Below are 17,101 nucleotides of genomic sequence, written 5' to 3'. Positions count from 1 at the left end.
GTTTTCATAAAACGATCATTGCTTTATCTTTTCAGGTGATTTTACCTCATGTATACAATAAGGTAACACCATATATATATATGGTCCCCAGATACTGGAGGGTCTTCCATATGATCAGAATTCCTGGGTGCTATGCTTTCAAAAAATATTCAAAATAACGTGAGGCTTAACCTAGTGAACCTTTGGAGTTGCTAACCATGGTGGTGTCCGAAAACACACAGAACTCTGTAACTGGTGTGGTGCAGAGCATGAGCAGTGTCGATGGCCTGTCTGAAAGTAGTGTTTCCTGCTTTGATTGCCTCTGATGTTCTTCCCAAGCACTCCAGGTAAGCATGGCAGGAGCTTGCCTCTGTCTTCTTCTTGGTTGATTATTTTATGTGGTCACATGGTAAATTATCCCTTCCCTTTTGCCCAGCAGTGACTAATAACATTGGTAATAGTAGGAAGGCTGATTTAAATGCTTTTGATGGTGCATGAATAACGTGTGCTGCAGGGCTAATGAACCTGAACTCGTGTTGTGGGAGTGACAGCCAAGGCTGCAAACACAGACTCATCACAGAGGTCTCCAGGGCACCTTTCCCAAAGGAAGGTCCTGAGATCTGAGACTTCAACAAAATTCATACATTTAATATGAACTCTGGTTCAAGTTGTTGGAAAGGAGCTTTTAAACACAAGCATGAGTCTCTTGCTAATTCATGTAGAAACTGAGGCAGGAAAACAGGCAGATCTCACACCCTGAGGGTACCATTAAGCAATAGAGAACCAAGCACAGTCAGATAATTACCAAGTGGCAATCAATCATCAATAAATTCTGTGCCAATACCTAAACTAACAAACACATTTACGAGCTCATTAACTGAACAATATGTCCGTGAGTCTCAAGTTAGGGATCTGGCAACCCCAAGTTGGAATCACATGTCTCTTATAGTGGTAGTTCAAAATTCGGATTGTCATATAACACTGACAATTATCCATAGCATGTAATACCAAGAGAATCACAGATGCTTCTTTTTGGCCTCAGAGTGACAAGAAAGCCCAAAGTTGGTAAGGAGTAGGTTCTATGTTGAGTTCATCTTTCTCCATTGCTACTGGAAAGATGATCAGCAAAGCAATGATGCCTTGTTAACTAAATAATGTAAGATGAAACCTAGGAACCAAAGTACAGACTTAGACCCTGCACCACGTCCCTGACAAGGCTTGCTTGTGGTGTGTGCAGGGAAAAGATGGATGCGCGTGCTTACTGTTGCTGCCAGCCACATGATCTCCACATTCTTTCTTTTCTTGGCTTGAATATTTTGATGGAGATTGTCCAACAATCCTTTTAAATCATTTTGTTCTTGAAAATGTGAAATATCTAAAGGAGAAAAAAAAATAAAGGAGAAAACCATGAATCAGGGTCAGCATGAAGCAGTTTCCTATGGAGTTTTCTTGCAACATCTCTGCAAAGGCGACTTTCAAAACAAGAAATGTCCTTTGGAGGAAAGAGTACGTAAGGGAAATGATATTAATCCCTTCCATTTTGTCCTTTATCTGACTGAACAGTGTTGGATCGGTAACACATAGTAGGAAAAGGTAGCTCACAAACTGAGGCATGAGGAATTCTTTTAGACTAAGCCTAAAAGACAGGAGGTGAGTAAGACCTAAGGTCCAAGTCTAGTTTACTCACTTACATACATGGAAGACACTGAGCAGATATTCCCAATCCTAATCATAAAACTACCCCAGATTAGCTTTAGTAGTGATAAGAGTTTGTAATTTCTAAGTTTTTACCAGATGCTTCATTAGCCAAATGACATATAGCAATGGTCTCTGGCACAGTTCCCAAAGAGTAGAGGAACTTTCTCAGGAAACTATGCAGGCCATTTATAAACACCCATGGCCACAAATGGTTGCAAACACACACACACACACACACACACACACACACACACACACACTGAAAATGGTCATATTTCATCTCAGGAATCACAAGAACACAATAAAAGGAGTATTCTTCCATTATATATCCTATGTTCCAGAAAAACGATGTAAAACATCTATGTGAAGTATACACATGATTTTACTAATTTCCTAAGTTTCAAAAGTGAAATTTTCATCATCACGGAACTAAAGCTGATTCTCAAAGAAAAAGTTTGACCCCCCCAAACACTCTCTTAGCTGGGGCTACTTTTGCTGGGATAAAACACAATTACTAAAAGCAACATAGGGAAGAGTTTGCTTTGCTAAAACTTCTACATTACAGTATACCACAGAAGGAAGTCAGGACAGGAACTCAAAATGGAAGCTGGAGGCATGAACTGAAGCACAGACTCTGGAGGAATACTGCTCATGGGCTTATTCCTATGGCTTGCTCAGCCTTCTTTCTTATACCATCTAGTAGACCTTCTCAGGGTGGCTCGCCACCCCAGTGAGCTGAGCCTACCTACATGAATCATTAAGAAAATGGATGAACTTTTAGACATATTTGCTCAATTGGGAGTTTCTCTTCTCAAACGACATGTAACGTTGACAGAAAACAAACAAATGATGTGGGAGTGTCATATATCAATCTGTTGATTTCATTGGTTAAGCAATAAAGAAATTGCTTGGCCTCATAGGTTAAAGCATAGGTGGGAGGAGTAAACAGAACAGAATGCTGGGAGGAAGAGGAAGTGAGCTAAGACTCGACAGCTCTGCTCTCTGGAGCAGAGACGCCATGCCCTGCTCCTGGGCAGACACACACGATGAAGCTCTGACCCAGGATGGATGTAGGCTAGAATCTTCCCAGTAAGACCAGTGCTCTCTAAGACCGGTGCTCACAGATTATTAGAGATGGGTTGATCGGGATATCAGAATTAGCCAGTAAGGGCTAGAGCTAAAGGGCCAAGCAGTGTTTAAATGAATACAATTTGTGTGTTGTTATTTCGGGGCATAAGCTAGCAGGCGGCCGGGGTGCTGGGGACGCAGCCCCACCGCTCCCATTACTACAAACAAACAAACCAATAGCAACAACAACAACAGCAGCAGCAAAAACAACAACAAACCAGGTAACATCATATTGCCAGCTGGGCTACTATCAGTCAGACACCGGTGTTTAGACTGACCAATTTGAAAGAAACACTTAAGCAGAAGTAAACTGATCATTTTAAGATGATACGTATTTTTCAACTGGTTTTTAATCATTTAAAATAAATATGTGTTATTGTAAGACAATAAAGTTCCTATAAGACCAAGAGAGAACAGAATACAAGCAGAAGAGAAAGAATGTGAAGCCTGTGATACAAAGATGTATTATTAGATTAAACTCCGTAATCTAATAAGAAAAACAATGGCCAAGCCCATATTAGGTGTAAGAAAATGTACTGAGGTTATAACACACCAACGAAGGTGCCAAGACTCATGGGAAGAGTGGACAAAACTACGGGGACAGGCTGGTGCAGAGGGCCCTACGAGAAACATTCTGGGTCTCTAGGAGCATTTGAGGCCAAGGGACAAATAGAGAAAAGGGATGGTGAAAATAGAGAAAAGGGATCTGTGAAAGCTGGTGTGCGGTGGGCAACATGCCACAGCACTACAGGGTCCTGAGCTTAGCTCCAGCACTACAGGGTCCTGAGCTCAGTGTTTTGTGCAGATGTAGCCTCTGGGTTCTAGCCAGAAAACAAAGACCACTGGTCACTCACATCTTCAAGGTCACAACGATCCTTGTGAAACCAGTTTACTCAAATATATGCCAACCACTTTTGAACCATTCTAAAACGATACATTTAGTCTAAGGTAAGATAAACAAAGTCTGGAACTGTGACGTAGAATGTTCACAGTTAATTAATGTGTACTTTGTTATATATTTCATAGCTCCTCACACACAAAGAAAGTGGTGACTATTTGAAGCAATAGATATATTAAATAGTGTGACCATGGTGACTGTTTCATTATACGTATATTAAACCACTAAATTTTATTTCTTACATTAGTCTTTAATTATTAAATATATTTGCACTAATAATTAATGTACCATCCCATGGAAGTTACATATTATACACACACACGTCTTCTTTGTAATAAAATTTGTGTGAAATAACTTTTAATCCCAGTGTGTATGCTGCATTATATATGTGTTTCACCCATTTAGAAAATTCCAGTTGCAACCCACAAAAATCATACAATATCAAGACAGAGAATGTGTATGAAAATCTGTGAAACATTGACTTAAGACAAGATGCTTGGTCAACTGGGGTGTTGGTTGTCTTCCCAAACCACGTAGTAAACGCATGGCTGCCCAGAAGAGTAAAATCTTGTAGGCAGGTGAAAGTGCTAGGGGCTCAGGTTGGGCTCTCACTGGGGCTTCACGACTCCAGCCTTTTCTTCTTCCTTTCTTTGCTTCCTGGCCAGAACATGATTTTTCGCTGCCATGAATTCCTGTCATGATGATCTGAGTTGCTTTAGCAGTCGAGGCCTGGGATGGTCAATGCAAAGGTGTTCTCTAGGTAGGTTTGTTCCGTGAGTCATTTTCTGACAGCAAACTAGCACTGCCTACCACAGAGTTCAGAAGCTTACAGACTAGAAACCCCTCGTCCTATTGTGCTTGCACGGTTAGTTGGGGTTTCACAAACAGTTCTGTCATTTTTACAACAGACCAACGTGTTCAGGTTATCTTTACTAAAGTAATTCTTTTTCAGTGTTGACATAGGGGTTTGGGTTCTGAGCATTAGAAAAGAGTTTGTGGAAGATGGTGGAAGCCTGAAGACCACCCGGGGAACACATGAAATCTTAAAAATATGGTAACCTAAACAAGACGAGCATCATGCTCACCCCAACTGACATGGCAGCATTGGCGGGGGTACTTACCTGGCACTGCCAGAGATGAAGAGCTACAGGCAACCAATGGCCGCTGAGAGAGGAACAATCAGTTTGGGGCTTTTTTCTTTCCTCTGGGCAATGACCTCCTCATAAAAAGTTAGCTCTTAAACTAATGTACATAGAGGCCATACCAACTGACTCAGTAGTGTGTGTGTGTGTGTGTCGGGGGTGGAGTGTTCAAAAAAGGTCTTGAAGTTGAGAGGGAGTGGGGAGCATAGAATAAGTGGGAGGGGCAAGAAGGAGGGTTGGACAAAGAGAGCCATTTGAGAACATTCTATCAGACCTCTAAATGTGAAGCAAATAGCTATTCTTTACCCACTCCTATCTCAAAATGATTGTTTGTTAGAACACAGCACACAGACACGGTGTCTCCTAGACACTCCCTGCCTTGTGATTCCATCAGAAAGAAGGCTTTTCTCTTCTCATTCTCCTGACCCCCCTTTGTCCTCCTTCCACTCCCCGACAGTCTCTTTCTGTGTATCTCGCTCTCTCTCTTCCGACTTCTTTCTCCTTTATACACTGGAGACCAAACCTGAGCCTTACAAAGTGCCCTTCCCCTCCAATACTTCATGCCTTCAATTATATCTCTAGAATGACAATTACAAAAATACAGCAATTTTTTTCAACCCAATACGTTCATTGGTACCAATTTTTTCAGCCCAATAAAAATCCATGCAGGACGTAAAACCAGTTCTAATTTGAGAAAGGGTTATCACTAATAATGATTATTTTATTAATTTTTAAGGTTCAGTTATATCAACTGAATTCATGATCATTGAGAAACATGGGTTTGCTCTCAGTTTGCACCATGCTTCCTGAAATGTCTATAAAGTTAATAGACTGTGTTTTGGCCATGTGTTCATGCATTATTCTAACACTAAATTTAGACAGTTCAATTGAACCTCTGGGCAACCTCCATACACGTATTCTTTTACTGTTTTTTAAATTGGGTTTTAGAAAGCAATTGGAGGTAAAAGGTGCAAAATACTAATTGAATTGTTGTTTATCACGTTAAATAATAAAAAAACCCATAAATGTCGATAGAGGGGGCAAGCTTATAAGTGTTAATTCAGTATGCTGTTACATATACTAACAGATAAAATAAGAAAACAGGGCTGCACATCTCAACATGGATATTATAAAAACGGTATTAAACAGTCAGGAAAAGAAATGAAAACAATCATATGATTTAACTGTATAAAACTGTGATATACATATATACATGTGTTAAAAATATTCATGAGAATTGAAAAAATAAAATCAAGGTGTTACTTTCCACAAAAAAAGAAAGACTGATGTGTGGAAAAGCTTGAGTGAGGGCTCACAAAAGGGGCTTTTACTTTATCTGTGAATATTTGCTTTTTATATAAATTCTTATGCTAGGTTATAGATTCCAAATCCCTAAATCTTTCCTCTATTTTTTCTTTTTTAGTTTTGTCTTTGAAATTTTCATAAGTTTCTGAAAACAAAGCTGTGATTCTAGAGAAATGACTTTCAGCGCTACTCCAGCCTCCTTGATGTGTGGTCCAGGCTGAGTTGTTCCTGTACCCCTTTCCACAGCTGTAAAATGAGTACAGCCACCGTGCCATGCGTCATCAAGCTGTAGGGAATACAACCGATGAAGAGCTGTGGCAGAACCGCCTACAGTATTCAATTCTGTGACAACTTTAAAAACAGACCAAGAGATCTGTTGTTCTTAAGAACGCCAATCTCATCAAGCCAAACAGAATCCATACCCCTATGGAACAGAACACGCAAGGCAAAAGGTTGTATATTATACTTTTCTGTGGCTCACCAAATGATGCCCCTTCACCAGCAAGTGTTCTAAACAGAATACTGACCAGAATCAATGGCAGAGTGCTTGTGCGTGAACAGGAACTATTATGCTTCTCAGTGGGTTGAGCTATAACACCAAGGAACTCTGGGAGTGACTTCATTTCTCTTGGTCAGATGACATTACACTGCCAGAGTGTGCCAAGCTGACAGACATCTTTAGTCATGAGGAGACTAGATGGATAATAGTGTAAGTGCACAAGCGGAACACAGAGATTAAGTGGAGGCAAAGTTATTTCTTTTGTACTTCTGAGTGACTAAAACAACCCTAATTTGAAGCCTGCCTTATGGCTGAATTTTTCAGGAACATTAATCAATGAATACTCTTTATTGTTCTAATAGTTTGAGTCAGGGTTTCTGTTCCTTGCCACCAAAGACATTTAAGGTAAATAAATGGTGATGTATGTGTTTTTAACACTAACCAGTCACTTTATAAATGTGCTGTTATCATAGAACGGGACAGACAGTGAGGTTATCTCCAGCTAGAATCCAGTCAGCTAAACCTGTGATGATGGTTTTGAACCATTGTGCCTTTATTCTTTGGCATTCTGTTCTTGGGAAGCTGGAGTCTATGTCCTCTCCCCTTAATTTGGGTAGAACTGTGACTGTCTTGACAAACGAACAAGACACCAACAGCGGCATTTTCCAAGGTCAGATTTTAAGTGATTATGTAACTCCTATCAGATTTTTTCCCTTTGAACTTTACTGTGTGACGTCTCCCTTTCTAGATAGCTACTGTAAGGAATAATCTAATATAAACTACGAGATGCTCATGCCACAGGCAAGTCACATTTAGGTGACCGAGCATCGTGTCACGCTATCGCAGGCATGAATACTGAGTCCTCTGGATGACTCCAGCCTCAACATCCTGGAAAGATTCCTGACCACTCTCCCTTCTACCCCAGGTCACGGATATAAGAGAAGGGAGAAACTGCCCTACTTTCCTCGTCAGACTCTAACTCAGCAGCTCTGTGAGCTGAAGTTAGCCGATTCCATAATGTGTAAATAAGCTTGAGATAGCTTGTTACGTGGCAATATAGAGGATCAAGCACCAAGAGGACAGTGTCTTCACAGTGCTCTCTGGTTAGCTCTATACTCTGACATATGAATCTACTCTAATTAACTCGGAACAGTTATAGCTGACTGTGTTAGCAAGCAGACAGTCACAACTGGGGAAGAGCCATTGCGCTATCTTACAATTATAAATTACATTAGTTTGGAGGCTACAGAATCATGAACAGCATAAAAAAACAGTGTTGTACTAAAACCAGCTTTAACTAGTTTATCCTCATCACTCACCAGCATCCCCTCATCTTATACTAGTTAATTCTCATCACTCACCAGCACACTCTCATTATATACTAGTTAATCCTCATCACTCACCAGCACACTCTCATTATATACTAGTTAATCGTCATCACTCACCAGCATCCCCTCATCATATACTAGTTTATCCTCATGACTCATCAGCATACTGTCATCTTATAGTAGTTAATCCTCATCACCCACCAGCACACTCTCATCATATACTCATTAATACTCATGACTCACCAGCATACTCTCAATATATACTAGTTAATCCTCATCACTCACCAGCATCCCCTCATCATATACTAGTTAATACACATGACTCACCAGGATACTCTCATCATATACTAGTTAATCCTCATCACTTACCAGCATACTGTCATCTTATTCTAGTTAATCGTCATCACTCACCAGCACACTCTCATTATATACTAGTTAATCTTCATCACTCACCAGCATACTCTCATCATATACTAGTTAATACTCATGACTCACTAGCATACTCTCATCATATACTAGTTAATACTCATGACTCACTAGCATACTCTCATCATATACTAGTTAATACTCATGACTCACTAGCATACTCTCATCATATACTAGTTAATACTCATGGACTCACCAGAATACTCTCATCATATACTAGTTAATACTCATGACTCACCAGCATGCTCTCGTCATATACTAGTTAATCCTCATCACTCACCAGCACACTCTCATCAATGAAGCAGGCGATATAAGAAATCAGAAACCAGAATTCCAACCTGCTTAGAGATGAACATTTTTTGACCTACACATTTTTCAGAGCTTCTTCTTTAATGAGTTTAGAAACTTGTCACCAGAAGCAACAAAGAAAATACTTCAAAATTATTGTTAAAAAGTGTTTCAGATGCAGTGCAAAGTTCTTATGAAATTCCTCTTTTATATTTTACACATTGGTATCTATGCCTTTATTGAAAAAAAGAAAGAATGGCATATTAACTACTTTTATCATTTTAAAATTCTCATAGGAATAGATAGTGGCTGGATTATAGAATCCCAAAATGTGATAATTTTATCGCAGGCCCAACAGATTCTTCTTTGTTAGGCGGCCCTGTAACCACTGAACGTGAGCTCCCTGCTCTGCTTGAGATGGTTTTCCACAGCAACAGAACTAGGTGGACAAACAAGATCTTTGCTAAGACAGGCTGCATGAGCATAACCAGAGCAGGACTCTGTGAGTCAAACCTGAGTGCTGAGTGCACGGATAATCCCTTTGCTTGTGCCCAAGTGGAGGAGGTCCTAGCAACGAAGGGACATGGGTGACCATCCCTGTCTATGCAGGGACAACTTCCATGTCCCTTGTTTTACCCAACAACCACAGAGAAAGGATTTCCCTGTTGGTAGAAAGTGAAAATAGGAACTAGAATGAAGTTTTCAAAGCTTAGTTAAAGAAGAAATGCAGGTTGGAGGTAATTCCCATAGCCTACCAGCTGGCTGCTGCCACAGAGGAAGGGCAGACTGCCACTCAGAGAGGCAAAGGTCAGGCCTTCTCCTTCCATCTTCTTTACCCCTCCTTTCTGCTGACGCAGAAGGCACTGATTCTCCCGACAGCCCCTTTCTCATCCCATCAGGACCTTGGAAGCAGGTGATATCTTAGCATGTCATCCCACAGAGGTCACCGAGGCATTGGGGAAGGTTTAGATAAAGTCAAATGTAGGACGATAATCATGGAATGGAAAAAATGCATGGAAAGTTTCCAAAATGAAAAGGGAAGCGCTGAATAAATAAGCACATGAAAGGTGCATTTTATTCCCCTTCTGCAGCACCTCCAATCTGGGACACCCATATTTCCAGTTCATCAAGACAGCACCGAGTGTTAATTGGCATTCACAGCCTGCTCTTTTTGAGCAGCCTAGACTACCTAACTTTTAGCCCTCTTTGTCGCGCTCTCCCAAGGCCATTCCCACGGTTCTGGAGAGGGGAAATGAGGATACAGATTGGATGAAAAGATGGATTGAACACAGAATACCCCTCTTTGTGGGTTAACAAGATGCGACGTGATAATTAAAGAGTGTCTCTTCATATTAAACATGGAGGGATTTACAGTGTAAAACTACGTGAAAGGCCAAATTCTAAGTTAGTATCAGTGCCCTCTGTGAGATTTGTTTGTTTGTTTATTTATTTATTTCCTTACGGGTATTAGTGTTTTGCCTGAATGTAGTCGCTGCACCATGGACATGCCTGTACCCTCTAAGGCAGGAGCACACATTGGAACTGGAGTTACAGATGCCTTGGAAGTGGCCTGTGAGTATTGAGGAGACCCCTGGAAAGCAAAGAGGTCAATCTATCTCTCTAGCCTCCTGCTTTTATTTTAAATTAGAAGTTGAAATTAAATTTTAGTTACCCTCGACAGATGTTCTGTTTACTGGATATGACATCAAATAAAACTGGGCCACTGGAGATGCAGGAATTAATCCAGGTCAAATCCAGATACTTATATTCTAAATGTATATCTTAGAAATTAAGATAATAGTGTTAACCTACTTTTTACTATAAGACCAAAAAAAATTACCTTTAGGGTGATTTTACTAGAAACTCATATAGATATTCCAAAAAGAAAGGTAATTATTTTTGAAAATTTATCAGAGAATTGGTAATCAGTTGAAACAGTAGTTAAAGTTAATACAGGCCTTAAGAAGTATACACAGATAGAGAAACAAAGGTTTTCCACAGAAAGAATGTTGTAAATTGTTTCAAATGACAGAAATAATTCACAGTTCCTGCAAGGATAAATTGACTTGTTAGAACCCTGAAGAAATATAATTCCTTAAGAATCCCAGAATGCACAGCGACCTGTCTCCCATGCATTTCTCTAGCCTTTCCACGTGCAGTGGGATGTCTTTTTGTCGTAGAAACTGACAGTGGAAATATTAACTTCCTTCCCTAGAGAGATAATGGGGGAATGCACTTTAAAGCACAAAGTGTATGTGTGTTAATTACCCTCCTTTGGCTGCTAGTGAAATATAAGTGCTCCAAATAGCTACAGACATATCTAAGTGGGCTTTCAACTGAATTCCCATCTTTTTATCCTAAGCCATTTCATGCTGGCTGAAGAGACAAGCGTAGTGGGAGGTCATCCAAATGCAATGCATGGCAGAATGTGAACTGCATGTTGGAACTTCTTACATTTGGAAACCCAGTAAAAAAAAAAGAGAAGAAAGAGGAAGGATGGTAGAAAGATCAGACATCTCCCTGTAAGGATGGAGGAAGGTCAGGAATCTCCCTGTAAGGATGGAGCAAGGTCAGGCATCTCCTTGTAAGGATGTAGGAAGGTCAGGCATCTCCCTGTGAGGATGACGGAATGTCAGACATATCCCTGTAAGGATGGAGAAAGGTCAGGAATCTCCCTGTAAGGATAATGGAAAGTTGGGCATCTCCCTGTAAGGATCACAGAAGGTCGGGAATCTCCCTGTAAGGATGACAGAAGGTCAGACACATCCCTGTAAGGATAGAGGAAGGTCAGGCATCTCCCTGTAAGAATCACAGAAGGTCAAGAATCTCCCTGTAAGGATAACAGAAGGTCAGACACATCTTTGTAAGGACGGAGGAAGGTCAGACACATCCCTATGTACCTGCACATAGAGTAAGAACTTACAGATCTAAGCTGTGAGCACAGGCAACACTGGGGACACGGTTCAGTTTCTGGTTGGCTGGGCAGGTATTTGAATGCCTGCTTATGCGACTACATTTGGCTTTTGCACTGCTGTTTGTACTTCATGCTTCTAGGTAGTCTATAATTAAGTATCTCTATCTCTGATTTTTTATATATTGAGAAAATAAATACTGAATACTATTAATAGCATGTGTGTGTGTATGGATGTGTATGGGTGTGGTGTGTGTGTGTGTGTGTGTGTGTGTGTGTGTTGCACTCTGTAGTACAATGGCTTCACTTCAGTCTCCATTCAATAAACACAGGTCATTTCTAGAGCTCAGTGAAGTTTGGGCGACCAGGCTTAGGATTAACATCAATTTCTGAGGCTGGAAAGCATGGCCAAATAGCTGTGACCGCAGCACATTCATGTTCATGGCTGTGTGGCCCTCATGTGGCATCACACACGTGTCACATGGATGGTAAATCAGTACTCAAGCTGCCTTTGTGTTGTAGAACACTGGCAGTCTTTGTGGCTCAGGTAAGCAAGCTGTCCCTTGTCACTATCAGTTCTACTGTGTACTCCTGTCTGAGACAGAGCTTCTAGAATCACCAGTAACTGAAGGACACACACGTGTATGTGGCCACCATCTTTACTGATACTTAAGTGTGACATAATCTTCTCTGACATGTCCATCAGCCTATGGAGAACCCGAGTTCCACTCGGCTCTCTAATGGGTGGGTGACTCTGTGGCAGTGAGGACAACTGTGGCTTGCTGAAGTAGCTTTTCAAACCTAAGACTGAATGCTTTGTCTTTACAGGACGGGTCACTTCATCCCCCTCGTTGGCAATCACCCTCAGTGATATTCATAACATCCCTTGCAGGGCTGCTTTCCTTAGAATCCAGTCCCGATGATCTCCTGTCAGCTCTGCTCTTTTCATTCCTTTTCAGAACAAAAGCCAAAGATTCTATTCAGGAAAGTATTGTCACATAGCGATTTTTCAAAATAATATAGCGTTTGGCTTTATGAAAAATATTTGCTGCATGTTTAAAAAGCCAAATCTTAAATGGCTGGTGGCAATATTAAAATATGCAAAGCATTGTGGGCTGAAGAGATGGCTGAGTTGGAAAAGACCTTGCCTCACAAGCATGATGACCTGAGTTAGACCATACACAAAAAGCTGGGTGAGATAGGGCAGAACTGTTCCTCAAGACTAGTTAGGCAGAGACAGGTAGAGCCCTTAGAGCTGGCTAGTCACCAACTCTGGCCTATACTCTCTCAAAAACACAAGAGCCCCTGAGGATCAAATCCAAGATCATTCTCTGGCTTTTACCCTAATTAGTACACATATGCACGTGTACAGATATGAACACACACACTAAACAACGGACAAATTGTCTATTAGGAGTGAGTTGCTCCTGTCTGTGGTACAACAGCATTCAACTTGAGTTATTCTATGTTGTATTTAAATATAAGCATTGCTTTCCTTCTATTGGGTCCTTTTATCTATAGAGTTACTGTCTCAATAACAGTGGTGATGTTACTTTATAAATTTTTTATCATTGTTGGCTTCAGTATTGTCCTGAGAAAAGACTTGACACATAGAATCTCTGTTTGGGTGAGAATAAGGGTCAACTGATGTGGTAAAAATGGAATGGAAAATGCTGAGCAGTTCAGAACAACCCAGAAGTAGAGTTCCTTGGGTTTAGTCACAAGCGCAAAAGACAAAAGGAAAGTAAAAACTGAAAACAAGATGAAAGTTCAATGACAGAAAACCTTTCAGCTTAAATAAACTACAATTTTCATGATAGAACTGAACAGAATTCTTAGCATGCATATATGGCTTTTGCAAAAAATATCTACAGTGTGTGTGTGTGTGTGTGTGTGTGTGTGTGTGTGTGTATAATGGTTGAACATGGTGCATAATGCCTTTAAACCCCAAACTCAGAAGATTGAGGCAGGAAGGCCACTGAGTTCAGGGTTAGCCTTGAATATGTCAGGGAAACCTAGATAAAGACAATAAAAGAAAACGAAAACATATGTTTTAGTAATTTGATTGACAATAAATTGATAGAAAGATGGTGAAGCAGATATAAATCTTTTTTCTGAGATTTCTTCCTCTAAAGCTACTGTAGAACAGTGGGAACCCCCAGGCTGTGAAGAAGAACTCCAGATCACACCACAACCCCTTACAACAACATCTGCATGTACACTATAATGCTTAAAGAGCATTAACTCGCCTAATTCTCAGGGTCTACAGACTTCACAGAGACATGGCAGGTTTCTCTTTCTAGAAACCAGAATGCTGCTTTTCTTCCCCTTAGGATCATTTACTTTGCCTCAAGGGGAGGTAGAGACTTCTGTTCACTCTATGGGCTTTACTTTGCCTTTCTGGTGGGGGCAAAGGTCCCATTGTCTCCTTCTCTAGGACCTCACAGGAAGACCATCTCTTTAGACCATCCCTACCACCTTAGCTTTCCATATATCCTTAAACACGTTCACCTGCTCTAGAAGTTTGAACACAATTGGTCCCCATAATCTCCTAGGACAAGGCTTTAGTATGAGGTGTGGTTTTGTTTGAATGGGTATGACCTTGTTGGAGGAAGTGTGTCACTGTGGGGGCGGGCTTTGAGGTTTCCTATGCTCAGGATACTATCCAATGTTTCAGTCTACTTCCTGCTTTGTGAAAGATGTAGGACTTTCAGCTCCTTCAGCTCCACTACGGCCTGGAGGCTGCCATTCTCCCCATTAGGAAGATAATGGGCTGAACCTCTGAAACTGAAAGCAGGTCACCCCAATTAAATATTTTCTTTATAAGAGTTGTCATGGCATGGTGTCTCTTCACAGCAATAGAAATCCTAAGGAGGACACCTGCCATCTTGACAAACCAAAGAGAACAAAAGATGAAACAATACTCTTATTTCTCTTGCTTTGTGCCTGCCTTTGTCTCTCAGGGCATGTGTTGAGTTTCTGAAGGGTGTACCCCTTACTCTGTCTCCTACAGGTTCCAATATGTGCTCTCTCCTTAAAAGTCTATAATGTACTTTTGTTGTACACATTTCATTAAAAAACATTCCATGACATGCTATTCCCCACTTTAATTGCTCTTCTTAATCCCCATTATTAACAAACGTGCTTGCTGTCTCTGTTCACCTCCACGGATGACAATCCAGTCTCTCCTGTTTGACTCCACTACAGCAACCTCCCCACTGTGGGGGGCTAAGGCTCTGGCTCCCTGCACATCTTGATCTTTTCCTCATTTCTGGGGGGATTGCACAGAAATCTAATCATATAATTTATCTGAAATGAAGTCTATATAAAACAGAAGGCTCATTTTTTTATTTCCTTGTTTTTGTCAAGGAAGGAGTTACATAGGACTCGCTTCCTTTTTCCTAGTGAATGCTGTAACCTTGTAGAGCTGCACACATCAGAAACTATCCAGGAGACAGTATAACAACAACAGCAAAACTACAGGACTAAATTATTCAGAAAAAAAATGCATCACCCCCCAAAATCATGCTTTTCTGCAAAGTGTTTGGAGTTAACGTGGATTATCCATTGATTGCATTGACTCATTACACTGCATGCTACCCAGGCACAGATCTTCCTCTTCTCTGGTGATTGACACAGAGTTTTATAAATAATATCATCTCTGCCAATGTCTGCTAAGTTGAATGTGAGAATTCCAGCAAAAATTGCATATGTGTGATGAAAAATATGACAATATCATACCTATTCTTTTTACAAACTTGAGATTTTTTTCTACAACAAAGTATTTTCTACTCAATTCTTGTTGCTACAATGGGTGAAATGCTATCTGTGACAAGGATGTCAAATGTTTTTGTAACAGTTTAGATCAGTGAAAACAAACGTGTCTTATTTTTCCTTTTTGCTCTCAATGCCGCACAGTATTGTGGGAAGGAAGTCCACCCGTGGTGAGTTTCTAGGAGACCTGGGCGTTAATGCCATTCACTGCGTTAAGGACAAAGGAAAAATGCTTGACCATCAATATTAGGAAAAGGACCGTGACTTTGGATGTGATAAATATCAGTCGGTCCTTCCTCCTCTAAGAAGGGGAGAACTCTTCTCTGACCCCTTCTCCTAAGCTCTGGAACACATCTGCAACATCATGGTGACTTTGGAACATGAAGCTATATCTGTACCAGCTGGTGACTTAGAGAACCCTTTTTTTGACTTTATTCTGAATGCAAAAGTTAAGCCTTAGGACCCGAGGAGTCAGGAAAAGAAACAGCAACAAACCCTGTGCAAGGATCAGACTGAGTGAGGTGCTAACCCTGCCGACTGGAATTGCCTCAGCTGATCACAGGTGCAGCGACTAGCACAGAGAGGGCCTCGGGAAACAGCTCCAGAAGATTTACTATGGTGTCTGAGCTAAAAACACAAACCCCTGAAACCCGAAACACTGTACAAAGAAAAGCAGGAGAAAGAACCCACAATAGCTGGCTGGAGACATGTAGACCCTGGGCCTTCATTTCTGATACATAGTAGCTGCTTCAAACCAACGTCAGACCGGAGAATGGCTGCGCACTGTGGAGAGCCCTCTGCCCACTAAACCTTCCGATAATGGCTTTTTTTTTTCAGCTGAGGGAATATGAGAGTATAGGATCATAAATGAATACTTATTCCACGGGCAGTGAGATTTTTAAACAAATTAGCGGATAATTCACTAGCCTGTCCCACGCATCTCAGAAGGGCAAGGTCAAGGCTGATGGGCCACTTTTATTCACCATCACACTCCTGTTTACTAACAGCTAAAGGCTAAATGCCCAGTAACATTCATAGCAACTATTAAAGGAAAACAACATTTTCACAGGTTGCTGAATTGAGACTATCTACTGAGCCTACACATACCGCGGAATTAGTGATTATTTGGGGGAGATTATACTTGCTCACACATTTTCCTATCTGAGTAGAAGAAAACGTAACCGCTACCTGCCACTGAGTGAAGCGATAGACTGGGGAAGATCCCTCATCGCCCCGATGGAATACAAGTAGAGGGTATCCACTAAGATTAATGGCATCCTCGGGGAAGAGGGGATTTTTACTTAGAACATCTCGTAAAATCCAAGCATTTCATTTGTAAGTCATGTAAAACACAGGATTAAAATTTCACATACAACCTATGCATAGTCTATTAATAAAGGCAAGTACTAGGCTTGATAAATTATCTGTCCTTCAATATAAATTCCTTAATGTTACTGTAAAAGTAATAATAGATTTTTTTGGATTAAAGAGATGACTCAGAACAGTCATATCTACCAGAAATACAGTTCTTGAGATTTTAGCTAAATTCTTAGTCCCTCTCCATACTCCTAACACAGCTCTTTGGTTGCCTTTTGGAAAGAAATGCTCCCCAAGTTCTGCTTTCGGTCACCCCCAGAGGTCCCTGTGACTATACAGATGTGTGCTGCACTTTCCTCTCTCCCTGGATGCACCCCAGAGGTCCCTGTGACTATACAGATGTGTGCT

The 17,101-nt window shown here is 40.8% G+C and overlaps 1 protein-coding gene across 6 annotated transcripts in view; it reads right to left on the bottom strand.

The window, feature by feature from the left end:
• Positions 1–17,101, bottom strand: part of Inpp4b (inositol polyphosphate-4-phosphatase type II B) — a 762,195-nt gene that overhangs the window by 45,798 nt on the left and 699,296 nt on the right. For all 6 annotated transcript variants that reach the window (XM_026777265.1, XM_026777268.1, XM_013354610.2 and 3 more), the window contains one exon: positions 1,242–1,354. In XM_026777265.1, coding sequence (XP_026633066.1) covers positions 1,242–1,354 — 113 coding nt within the window. The remainder of the gene's footprint in view (positions 1–1,241; positions 1,355–17,101) is intronic.

The sequence above is a fragment of the Microtus ochrogaster genome, unplaced genomic scaffold, assembly GCF_000317375.1.
Source record: "Microtus ochrogaster isolate Prairie Vole_2 unplaced genomic scaffold, MicOch1.0 UNK51, whole genome shotgun sequence".
Classification (NCBI taxonomy): Eukaryota; Metazoa; Chordata; class Mammalia; order Rodentia; family Cricetidae; genus Microtus; species Microtus ochrogaster.
Note: the sequence above shows the minus strand (reverse complement) of the source record. Positions and strands in the feature narration are given on the sequence as shown.